Genomic DNA, 12,068 nt, shown 5'->3' with positions numbered 1-12,068 from the left:
AGTGATTGTATATTTTTATCTATTGTTGTTTTTAATAATATGTTTGAAATACATAAACTAAACTAAACTATTGTTTTTACTTTATCACTTCATCATGAAAAGTCTTTCTAGCTACTTTGATTCATTCTCCACTAATCCTGAATTTAACACAAGCCTAAAATATGCATTATTTTACAAATACGTCATTGTCTCAACAGGTATTTTCACAGCAGGAAAATGTTTGCATTTTCTCACTGAAGCAAAACCAGACTGTCCCACTGAAGACAAATGATAGAAGAATAAAATGAAAAGAATATTCTATATTTGGTTCTTGCCCTGCACTTTAAATGTAACAGAATATGATCTTCACTGATTATCGCACAACAAAGTGACTGCAGTCCTCAGGCATTTCATGGCTGCATGGCTCACACACGAGTTCATGATCTGCATCTGAAATAATATTTCTGTTGAGTAATAATAATGAGAACAATTTAGTGTAGAGTGGAGACATAAATCACCTGAAAAATATAGAACGTGGAAAAATGATACTGACAGATTTTTTACGGCTTTTTTGTGAATATTTTTTAACTAATATCGAAGACAGAAAATGTAAAAATGTTTACTGAAATACACAGCTGGATCATCAAACTGAATTATCACAACAAGAAGCAACAACCATTCATCCATCAGTCTGTCTGTCCAAGAACAATATGATGAGGAAGATTAAAAAAGAGGTAAGATTAAATAAAAACTACAGTATTTTGTAAACAAGCAGAATAACTAAATCTATATAATAAAGGAATACTATAGTTAAAGGTACAAGTTTTTAGTTTTGCCATCTAGAGATTCGAATAAAAATTACAGATAAAGTCAATCCCAATGGTAATGTGAGCAAATATTCTGAAGAAAATCTCCACCTGATCTTGTTTTTTTACACTTTAAACATCTAATCCACCAAACACTAAATGCAGAATGAGCTGGTTTGGTGTTGGCAGAGAAGGTCCTGTCATTTTTATTCCAGAAGTCATCCACATTTTCAGTTCAGGTCGTCATCTCTGAAATGCATATTCACAAACGAAGCTTTCTAAGAATATAATTTTGTTGATGAGAAGCATTTTAAAAACAAAACAAAACAATAATTTATCAAATTATTGTGATATTTTCATTTAAAAGGAAACAATAAATACTTGAAAACCAACTATTGAACAATTCTCAGAACCTTTAGAGGAGAATCTCACACTTCTGTTGAATTTTAAAAAGACAATTTTCCCTCGTCTGCTCGTCAACTAACTGACAACAGCATTTAGGATCAAAAACTCGGACACATAAGCTCTGTGAGGACACAGGGAGAGAAGTAAGTATGAGCTGGTAGACACAAACTGTCAAGTGCACATTAATAAACATTGGTGGGGCTTCAAATGGGTGTGGGGAGCACCTCCCTGTGTCCACCCCTCATCATTCTCCTCCTCTCGTTATATTCCACAGCTCCTGTGCTGTACTCAAAAGCCTGAACGCACACAGAGCTGAAACAGAGGAGACAGAAGTGTGAAAACAAACCCACACTACAGAAGCAAAATCCAAACCTACTCAGAGAAGAAAGTCAAAAGCTAAAGGAAGCCGGAGGTTAGTCCATCTTCCTGTTTCTGCTCAGCACAGAGGAGACTCACAGAGGAGGAACGATTCCCCTAGACGCAGAGATAGGCTCTGATGAGGAGAGGAGGAGAGAAGGAGGCGTTGGATAGCCAGCAGTAACAAGTGAGTACAAAATCTGTGTTGACTGTTTGTAAAACAGAGCTGCAAAACAAAGGTGAACTACTTAACCTTAACAATCTTGAAAGATTTGTGCTTCTCGTTCTGCAGCTTTGCTTCTCCTGTTTTTCTGACAAACATGTATTTCCCATTATTGGCTTAATTGTGTAAGCGTGGAGACAAATCACCCCAACTTCTCTGACAGAGGTTGACCGCTCCACCTCTGTACCACGGCTGCCCGTCATCTCACATTAACAAAGCTTTCGTCTTTTAAAACTCAAGGTTACTTCTAATTTCACTTAAATTACTGTTGAATATGGAACTTAGTGTAAAAAAACTTAAATGTTAAACAGATAAATAGTTGCAGGTAATTCATGTAAGTTGTTATGATTTGCATAAGCTGAGGGAGGGATCAATTTCCCTTTTAGTTGTCTTGTCTTTTCTGTGTTGACTGTTGTCAAATTTGTTTTGCTTTTTATTTACACTTACTCTTGGCATTTATTGTGCATTTATGTACCTATAAAAAAATAAAAAACCATCAGAATAATCAAACTGTATGATTTTCCATGATCCAAGCTGGGCTGTCGTGGGACTTCGTCAAAAAGGAATAGAAAAGGAATTGAAAAAAGCACCACCATTTTCCCTTTAATGCCCACCCATGCTTTCATCTTTGTCATTCATCCTCTCATCAGCTCCTCTGATGCTTAAGATGTTCGGCACTCCTGTGTTTTCTTCTTCTTGATCTTGAAATCTCTTAGATTTAAAACTCAGGTTGATAAATTGATGTTATCCCTTAGGTATTGGTCAAGTGTACCCTTGATGAATGATTCAAACTTTCACATTTAACCTCTGCACATATTGTGGGGGATTTATTCATGAGGAGTTTTAAAATTAACAGACAACATGACAAGTGTGTCAGCAGAGTTAGAGTAAAGAAAAGAGTGGATGGGAGGGAAAAATAGGTCATACTTAAGATTGTATGTGATTTCTCTCACAGTGGCCACTCCAGACTTGTTGGACCCTAAATCTGCCACTCACAACACCAAGCCCCTCCTCTCCTTCTCTGCCAAGTCGGTCGCGCTGAGCCCTCGTGAGGAGAGTCAGGTGAGAGGAAAACCTTACAGATTTACAGATAAAGTTTCTCACTGATGGGGGTTTGGGGCATTTGCTCATTTAAATACAGTTTGATTGAACACCTGAAGTGTTGCAGGTGGTTGCCACGGTGATGAAGAGAAAAACTGTGACAGCCATCTTTCTTCTGGTGGTGCTGTACCTGGTGATTGGAGCAGCAGTGTTCAGATCTCTGGAGCAGCCACATGAAAGGTACAGAGATTCCTTCATTTGTCCTTTTCCATGGTGTTGTTTGTATTAAAATGTAAAAAAGTTGGGGTAATCGTTTGCTCACCATGTTGGTTTAATGCTGCGGCATAAGCCTATCATACAGCTCAACCCAATTTCAATCATTTAAATATTTAAATAGTGCAGATTAGAGCAACAAACTATCTTTGAGCAATGACTCTGTACCCACAGATGATAAAAGTAATTTGTAGTTCATTAAGTGGCTCCTTCAGAATTTCTCAAAAGATTGCTACGAAAAAGAAAAGATGCAAAATTACTAATAGCCTTTTTCAGAAACAAATTTCTGAATAACATTTTATTTACTTAACTTTTAAACTTTTCAAATACAACTGTATAGTTCATTTTGGTGTTCCCCTGAATGGAACTTGTTGCTAATGGTGTAAAAGTCATGATTGTGCCAATGTATTTGAAATACCAGTGATAAATTTAAAAGAGCAGCTAGTTTTTTTTTGTTTTCAAAAAACAACAGAAATTCCTCACATTCCTGTTTGTGGCATGTTAAAAAACAATTTTACCCTCAATAGTAAAAGTGAAACATTTATGAAAGACAATTTCACAGTGTGAAGGACGTGCTTCAAAAGAAAATCTGGTTACACAATAATACGTTTGTTTTTGAGGCACACATAGCATATCTGATGCTGCTGGCCTGGATCTGGTGTGCTCCAACGTTAAAAACAGCATGAACAGAGTGGGATTTGAAGGGACAGGACAGTGGCTCTTGTCTGGACAGGAGTTTAATGATTCTAAAATGAAAAAGTTAAATGGTTTAACTGATCAGAGCTGTCTTTGTGAGAATTTTTAACAAACTTGAAAATAAATCTTCTCTTTTAGTGCCCAACGTTTTGCCATTCTGTCCCAGAAGCTGAAGTTTCTGTCCAAACACTCCTGTGTCAACCAGAGTCAGCTGGAGGAGATAGTTAAGGTGAGACTGAAGCACTGAAACATTTAAATGCAAATGATTATGATAATTGGAATTGGAAAGGAAAGTGAGACTCAGTGTCAAATTTTCCATTGGCCAGTGTTATTTTGTTTTTTCTTCTTGGTTTTTTTTTTAACATTACATACATTTAAGTAAACTGGTGAAGTACAATGAGTAAATAATAGATATGTAAGTAATCTAACTGATCTAAAAAGTATTTTAAAAAGTGGAAAATTTCAGTTGCACCACTCACTATCAGGGTAAAAACGTTAAAAACAGAAAAACTGGATTGATGAACAGAGATTTCAGCACCAAGGACAGTTCTTTTAGACTTCCTGGTGAGAATAAAGAGAAAAGTTGATCAAGAAAAGTAAAATTTCAAGATTCATACACACTCAGTAAACAATTTTCATGCAAACATTAAAAGTTATTAAATGAAAGGATCAGTGACACACTAACTTTTTTCTGTCTCCAGAATGTTGTCTCTGCCATGCGCTCTGGAGTAAACCCTGTAGGGACTCTCACAAATCACAGCAGCCTGTGGGACCTGAGCTCTGCTTTTTTCTTTGCTGGGACTGTCATCACAACCATTGGTAAAGGGATTATAGAAAAACACTCATGCAAATGAACAATACTGCTGATAAATCAGTGTAAACAAAGGTGACATTGTTAGTGTTTTCTTTTAATTAAAATTAGTTTTATTGTCACTTGATAACATTTTTAAGCAGCAGCTTTTCATACTTAACAATAATGTGAACTTCCTGCAGTAGAAAATTGAGTTTCTTCAGTCATTGAGTTACCATTGGCTTTCTTGATAAAATCAAACTGACACACTCACCATCTCCCAGCACACACTTTGTGTATGCATTTGTGGAGAGTCATGTCTCCTCTCAGTCTGTCGGTATCGATCTCTATTGTAGTTGCACGTGCTCTCTTTGCCTTGGTCTTCTGCAGAGAGAAGCAAAGCCTGCTAATGAGTTTTTATGTCTTTTCATGTAATATTGTGCAGCAGTTGATGCATTTGGTAATTTGTGCTCATCGCTGACTGATTTGAAATGGTATCCTAATTGACAGACTAAAGCATGTATTTATGACTAATTGTAAGGACATTATACCATAAGTCAACTGATCAGAGAACATGTTAATCCTCATTTAAACACAAACTTGTCTCATTTTCTGCAATCTCCAAAGGTTTTGGGAATATTTCTCCGCACACTGAAGGAGGGAAAATATTCTGCATCGTCTACGCACTTCTAGGGATCCCTCTGTTTGGTTTCCTTCTCGCTGGTGTGGGAGATCAACTCGGTACCATCTTCGGCAAGGGGATTGCCAGAGTCGAGAAAATGTTTGTGGTGAGTTAGGTGTAACCCTTTCTTTGACTGTCAAAAGCAGGATTTATGACATTTCCTCTAAAAGAATGCTGTTTAGTCTGCAACAGTTTACAAAAAGTCTGGTTAAAGTATTTGACAAAGGGCTGGTGTCAGAGATTGAAGGTTCAGTGTGAGGTCACCTTAGAGTACCTTTGTGGTCTTTAATAATGTTGACATCATTTTCTGAAATGGAATTTAAAGAGATCTAAACACAAGAACTGGTTTACTTTTGCAATACAGGTAGTCTCATTGCTCTGTTCTGTTAAACACCAGACAAATTGACCTACCTCACTCAAAACTTGGTTTTCTACTTCATAACAATGTTGTTGTTTTTTTGTTTAAAAAGCAATTTCTTCATGGTTTCTTGATTTGAACAAAAAATTAAAAACTATTCTTTATTTAAACACTTTTGTTTTTGTGTTCTTGTTTTTTCTACTAAACAGGACTATGAATTCTAACTTTCTTTGGGGTTTTTAGCAAAATACTTTCTCTCTGTAACTCTCTAACGATCTTTTAGATCATCCATAATAACCACTGTCAACATTTATTTACATACATTGGAGTTTTAAATTGCTGTCCTTTTTCATGATATTGCAAATATTATTATCTTAAAATTGTAGAACAATTTTTTCCAATTTAAATATATATGGTTTTTCCTTTTGGGTAAAACGTTCTCTTGCTGGAATCTACGAAGCAAAATGATCATAATAACAAAGCAAAGAGAATGTCGTGTTTTAAAATGTTACATGTACCTTCTTGTCATCTATTGTAACCACAGCAACCTGTTTATAGTATTTCAGAGTTAAGCAGAAGTGCTTTTCTCTCTATCTCTTGCCTTTTGCAGCAGCGCGACATCAGTCAGACGAAGATCCGGGTCATATCCACGCTGCTTTTTGTGCTGTTTGGCTGCCTGCTGTTTGTGGCTCTCCCAGCTGCAATCTTCAAGCACATTGAAGGCTGGTCTGCTCTGGAGTCCCTCTACTTTGTGGTCATCACTTTGACCACTATTGGATTTGGAGATTTTGTAGCAGGTGAGTCCCAACAAAATGCACTCTTAAAGCCATTTTTTTTTTCACATCAACTTAATAAGTCTCACTTTCATTCTGCATCTAGGTGGGTCAGAAATAGAGTACCTGGATTATTATAAGCCTGTAGTGTGGTTTTGGATCCTGGTGGGTCTGGCGTATTTTGCTGCTATCCTGAGTATGATAGGAGACTGGTTAAGAGTCATCTCTAAACGGACCAAAGAAGAGGTACAACCTCCTGAATCTGTGGCTTCAATCTGTGTCTTTGTCTTCCTTCTTTCGCTGCTTCTGTCTGTCATGTTTGCTTTACCTCTTCTTATCTTCCATCCTCCTTCCTTCCTTTCTTCTCTGCTGTCTCTCCTTTAGTGACACAAACGGCGCTTCTTGGTTCCAGTGCCATCTCCCCACATCAACTTTTGCCCTCAGCTTAACTTCGTTTCAGTGACAGAGCTGTTTCCTAATCCAATCATCTCTCCTCCGTCCCAACACATGAACGCAAGACCTAATAATGAGCATCTCCAGAGGGAGAGACAATATCTGATGAGAAACACACTGGCAAATTAATACAGCACTGTTTTGAGACTAAATATAGAAGGACTCATGAAAATTAACGTGAATAGGGGAACATCTGGAGGTTTAGGCCCTTCATTAACAAATACAGTCCTGTTGCTATTTGTTAATTGAATTTCACCGCTATGAAGGAACAAGCATTTTGAGATGCATTACAGTTGGCCTCTAACAATAAATGCCCTCTTGAGTGTTGGGGACACGACTTGCATCTTCAGCTAGAGCATGAGGACAGGGTGACACAGCACAGGGCCCCCATCCCTTCAACATGATTAAATGAATAATATTCTTTTTCATCTGCAGCTGAGGTAACATTTCATTATCCATGCTTGCGTGTGTGTTCACTCATGCTTTCTGTGGGCTCTGATGCAGAAGTCCTGCTATGAAACCATACACCTACCAGCATAAAAAAATGTCTACAATTTTGCATTTGCTCCCTTTGATTCAGAGACAATAAATACACGTGGCCAAACAGCTGGGAGTGAAGATCTTTGCACAAAACTGAATAATTTATTTAATTTAACCCTGGAGAACCCATGTGTGGTCAAATTTGGTCCCTTTTTTCCCAAATTTCTTTTTTCTATTTGTTATATTTTGGCCGCTGGTAAATGCTGCAAAATAAACAAACAAAAAAAGTCAAATTAACTTTAAAAGCAGAGAAGAAAACTTTTCTTGGGTTAAAGAAAAAACAGCAGCGTACAGCAGGGAAAATACATAGAAAAACTCACCACTATCCTCTAAAGTGGTGACCTATGTGATGGAAGGATTTGAAACTTTGATTTTATTAAGCTGCAGTTTTCTTTGTTATTTATATACTAAGATAATATTAGTTTGGAAATCAAGTTCAAATAGAACGATTTTCTGTGGATATCCGTGAAAACGAAAATTTCTCTTGAACAAATCAGATCCTTTATTGATGTTTTCTTTTTCCTCATATTAAAGTGTTCTGTGACTTTTCAGTCACAGTAGTCTTTGACTGTAGATTTGAAGCTTTTTGTAAAAATATGGATTTATGATGTTCATGAGATCTATTGGGTCGGGTGTGTCTGTCAGAGTTTCCATCAGAAGGACTGCTGCTTAAATGCATTATTTCACTGTAATCGAGTTCCTGTAATACTGCTGTTCTTCTTCTGAAGTAACTTTTTCCTATTTCTCTCATAATTTCAGGCCAAGAAATTTTTATTAAATTATCAATCAAATTAGTAATCACAACCACAATAGTCTTATTTGATTAGTTAGACAAAGTTTTTATCTAAACTATGTTTTTGCCAAATCATTGTAACTATTATTTTAGTAAGGGACCAATAAAACTTTTTATTAAACTTATTTCCAGGTATTAATGGATTCAAGAATAAAAAAATCCCTTGAAAAGATAGAAAAGATCACTTCAAGCAAAACTAATAAGGTCATCAAACAGAATAAATTAACATTAATTAAAAAAACTGAGGTATATTAATAACCAGAATAATTTAAATATTCATGGATGAGAAAGGAAAAGAAAAATGTACATGTTCAACTCCATAACCTAAACTGATGCAGCCAACGAAGGCGATCTGAAGATTTCACTGTTATCTGCTTGTGCTCCTAATGTCTTGCTCCATCTCCCTACAGGTGGGGGAGATTCGAGCCCATGCTGCGGAGTGGAAGGCCAACGTCTCAGCAGAGTTCAAGGAAACCCGCCGTCGAGTCAGCGTGGAGATCTATGATAAGTTCCAGCGTGCCGCTTCCATAAAGCGCAAACTGTCCTCAGAGCTGGGGTTCAGCTCGGCCCCTGAGCTGACTCTGCCGAGGCAGACCTCCTTGGTCAACTTCAATGACGAGTGGGAAAGGAACGAGAAGGACGCCGGACAGCAAAACTCAACGCCTCCAGCCAGAAATGGCGGCTTGCTCCTGAATGGTCACAACCCAGAGCGAGGAGACATTTCAATCATTTAGCATCTCAAAAAGAACTCCTCCTGTGGCCTTTATACACGTCTACATCAACCATCGAGCCCATCAAAGTGATCTCAATTTTCTTCAATCAGTGGACGTTTCTGAACTTCCCACAGCAACTCCTCCTCAGAGACAGGAGTTCTCTTCAGAAATGTTGACAGTAGCTTCATCAGAAGCAAAGGTCCACCATAAACTACACTGATAAGTAAGGAGTACTTCTTCAAAACAAGTCAAGTCATAATGAAGATTTTTACAAAGAGCCACAAAAAGAAAACAAAAAAAGAAAGCTGTTTAAGCTAAAGTAACAATGATCTGACATTGAAATAAGAAGATACATCTGTTCAAATTGGCACTGTTTCAGTGTTTTTTTTACATTTTGTTTTATTACGTATTTCAACTCATTTCATTTTCTTTTAAATTCTTTATATCTTACTGGGTGTGGTCAGCTCACAGCTAGCTGGAGACTCTAAATTGACAAGAAATATGCTCATTTCCATCAATACCATTACTACACCCTTGTCGCCTGTAGCAGATTAGCTACAAATGAGGGAAATTTTAATTTTGTCAAAATGTTTGACGATGTTTTCTTGTTTTTTCACAGAGGTGGCAGTGCCTCGCCTTCCTATTTCTGGAGTTTTGACATCAATACAAAAACTTTGCACATAAATGTTCCTGTGGTCTAATGCCCTTTTCAAATTGCTGTGAGACAAAGACTGAGAAACGTGTGATCTGGATTGCAGCCTCTCTAGTTTTTCTTCATGATCATCTGACTTGATGTTAGATAAACAGTGCAAATGTGGAACAAGAAGGGGCTTCGGTGATCAATCAATTTGTACTCATAAATATGGTGTGACTGGTTCTTGCAGTGGTTGTAAAAAATTTTGCTGCCATATTCATAAAGAAATGACAGAAAAATGCTCCCCAGGTTTTGTTCATCAATGGAACTTTATCACCTTTAGGACTTGAACAGTTGGAAATTTCCTCTGATGATATCTGACTTCAGTTCCTTTTTCTACCTGCAGATCATGATCTAGTCATTTTTTATGTGTTGTTTGTTATTCTGAAGTTTTAAGAGGGTTGTGAAGTTTTATAAAAGTGTCTCAGAGTCAAAATGCTTAACTTTGCCAGGACTGTTGTCTGAACACTTGGAAGCTTTGTGGGTGAAGTTTTGTCAAAAATGTGTTCACACACGCACCTGCCAGGTTTCATTTCACGTCAGGATGTGACTTGAAGTTGAAAGCACCTTACTGCAAGCACTAAAACTGTGTCTGCGATCATGGGGATGCTGAAAATTTACTAACTCTGATAATGTTTAGATTTGGTGATAGATGAGTGGATGGGTGCTTTTTTTTAAAAAAAAAATCATTCATAATACTTGATGTTGTGCTCTTACAGTGGAACCAAAGGTCCTTATAGAAGCTTGAATCAATCTGGTGAATGTATTGAAAAAAACTGTGATGCTATTTTGCCAACATTATATTGAAGCTGTAAGAAATACGTGATACAAGACTTTTTATATGCTCTTGTTTGTCAAAATTCCTGAAAAAATCCTCAATAATTGATTGAAAAGTGTTTTTTTCCAATTTGTTTATTTTGTTTGTGATTGTTTGATTCTTTAATAACAAAAAACAATATGAATTTTCTTTGTCTGAGCTCATCTTTAAAGAAACATCTTCATTTTTCATTCTGTCTCTTTTTTTAACGTCCTGAACAAAGCTGTTTCTTTCAAAATGGTACTCTGAAGTTGTGAGAAACACTAGGCACAGGGAAAAGCTTAAGTTTGCATTAATTAATTAGGTTAAAAAACGTATACAATATAAAAATATACAAGCAGCCCATCTTTCTAGAAATTGTCTAAATTAGGGTTTCTTGTGTGAGAAAGCTCATTGAGCAAGTGGCAATGCTGGAAAATAGTTATAAAAATAAATAAAAATGTTCATATTGTGTAGAGAAAGTCCTAAATCAAAAAAAGAAACTAAATAAAACTCAAATACTCAAACGTTTTAAGACCACCAAAGCAGTGGAAACTTTTCAGACCTTCTCGCCAACATGGAATGGCGTTCCCAGGACTCCCCTCCACTGCCACCATTACAGAGAGCTTCCTCCTCTCTCACAGGGTTTCCAGCCGGTGATCCCCCAAGTATTAATTACAGTTTAAACTTCCTAAACGATACAGTGCCCTTCATGAGTGAGCCTGGCCAGAAAGGCAGATTTTATGATGCGTGAGGTGAAGTTATAAAAGCAGGAAGTACAGACCAGAATCAACATCACACTGATGCTGCGCAGTGGCTTACCACCATGTGCCCTCCACTCACATAGCCAACCAAAGGTTGAGAGATAAGCTTCAATATTCACTGAGCTTTTTGACTGTTTTAGCACAATTAAAGCAAAAACAGAATACGATCTTTAAGATTCGGGCTGCTGAATAATTGACCAGCTCTTGCATGTACTTCATACATGTGTGCACCGAATTTCATGATATCTAATCCAATCACATTGGTAGCAAAGAGAAGGTATCTTAATTTTACAAAAAGTCCTTCAGTCTGACAGTTATGCATCTATTTTTGGACACTGTAAGTTCATCTTTCACTTGATGTGTCTCCATTCAGACCACCATCCTTCAGGGTTTGTAAAGATAAACGGCACCTAAGATTGTTCTAGAATGGTCAATTTTTGAAGAGAAAAAAAAAATCTTTAATTCGAAAAGTGCCTTCAGATTAGTTTTTATAAATGTAATTATCAAAATCTTAACTGTTGTTACCCAAACTACATAAATGTGCGAAGCTTTATTCCTGTGTAAAAAAAGAGACTCCAATGAGAGAAGCTGCAGCATCAGCAAGCAATTCATCAAAGCTCAGTGGCCTAAACCAGTGTTTTTCAACCTTTACTGAGCCACGGCACACTTTAACCTTGACAAAAATCCCGCGGCACACCAGCATCCAAAAAAAAAAAGCAGAAATTCATGGTCTGTATTGATCGACAGCCCCCCCCCCCGGCCGCAATGTCACTTGGATTTTTGTGATAATTGTGGCAGAAAAAGCAGGAAGTTGCGGCTGTTTTTTCTATGAGATGAAATAAAAGTTAAATTAGAAAATTTAGAGACTGTTTGTTGTGGTTTCATGGGAGATGTAGTGTGAAAAAGGCAGAAAATGGGCAGAAAGACTCCCG

The 12,068-nt window shown here is 37.0% G+C and overlaps 1 protein-coding gene across 2 annotated transcripts; it reads left to right on the top strand.

Annotated features, from left to right (window-relative positions):
* The first annotated feature begins 1,241 nt into the window (after window positions 1–1,241).
* LOC101168108 (potassium channel subfamily K member 2-like) lies at window positions 1,242–10,492 on the top strand. 2 transcript variants are annotated; one of them, XR_002288551.2, is made up of 10 exons: window positions 1,242–1,734; window positions 2,726–2,832; window positions 2,939–3,051; window positions 3,919–4,009; window positions 4,482–4,599; window positions 5,198–5,358; window positions 6,221–6,407; window positions 6,490–6,629; window positions 8,580–9,105; window positions 9,502–10,492. XR_002288551.2 is itself a non-coding variant. In XM_020699624.2 (9 exons), coding segments are annotated over exons 1-9 (1,242 nt in total). In that variant the 5' UTR covers window positions 1,242–1,733; the 3' UTR covers window positions 8,904–9,250. The 2 variants fall into 2 exon arrangements, 1 of the variants encoding a protein (XP_020555283.1); XM_020699624.2 differs by lacking the exon at window positions 9,502–10,492 and having other exon boundaries at window positions 8,580–9,250.
* The last annotated feature ends 1,576 nt before the right edge of the window (window positions 10,493–12,068 follow it).

The sequence above is a fragment of the Oryzias latipes genome, chromosome 3 (assembly GCF_002234675.1).
Source record: "Oryzias latipes chromosome 3, ASM223467v1".
Lineage (NCBI taxonomy): Eukaryota > Metazoa > Chordata > Actinopteri > Beloniformes > Adrianichthyidae > Oryzias > Oryzias latipes.
This window is presented reverse-complemented; position numbering and strand designations above follow the sequence as displayed.

Bases quoted from the DNA above. Each gene is read 5' to 3' on its own strand.
- LOC101168108 (XM_020699624.2), top strand. The intron at 4,010-4,481 runs GTGAGACTGAAG...TTCTGTCTCCAG, and splicing joins AGCTGGAGGAGATAGTTAAG to AATGTTGTCTCTGCCATGCG. The intron at 6,630-8,579 runs GTACAACCTCCT...ATCTCCCTACAG, and splicing joins CTAAACGGACCAAAGAAGAG to GTGGGGGAGATTCGAGCCCA.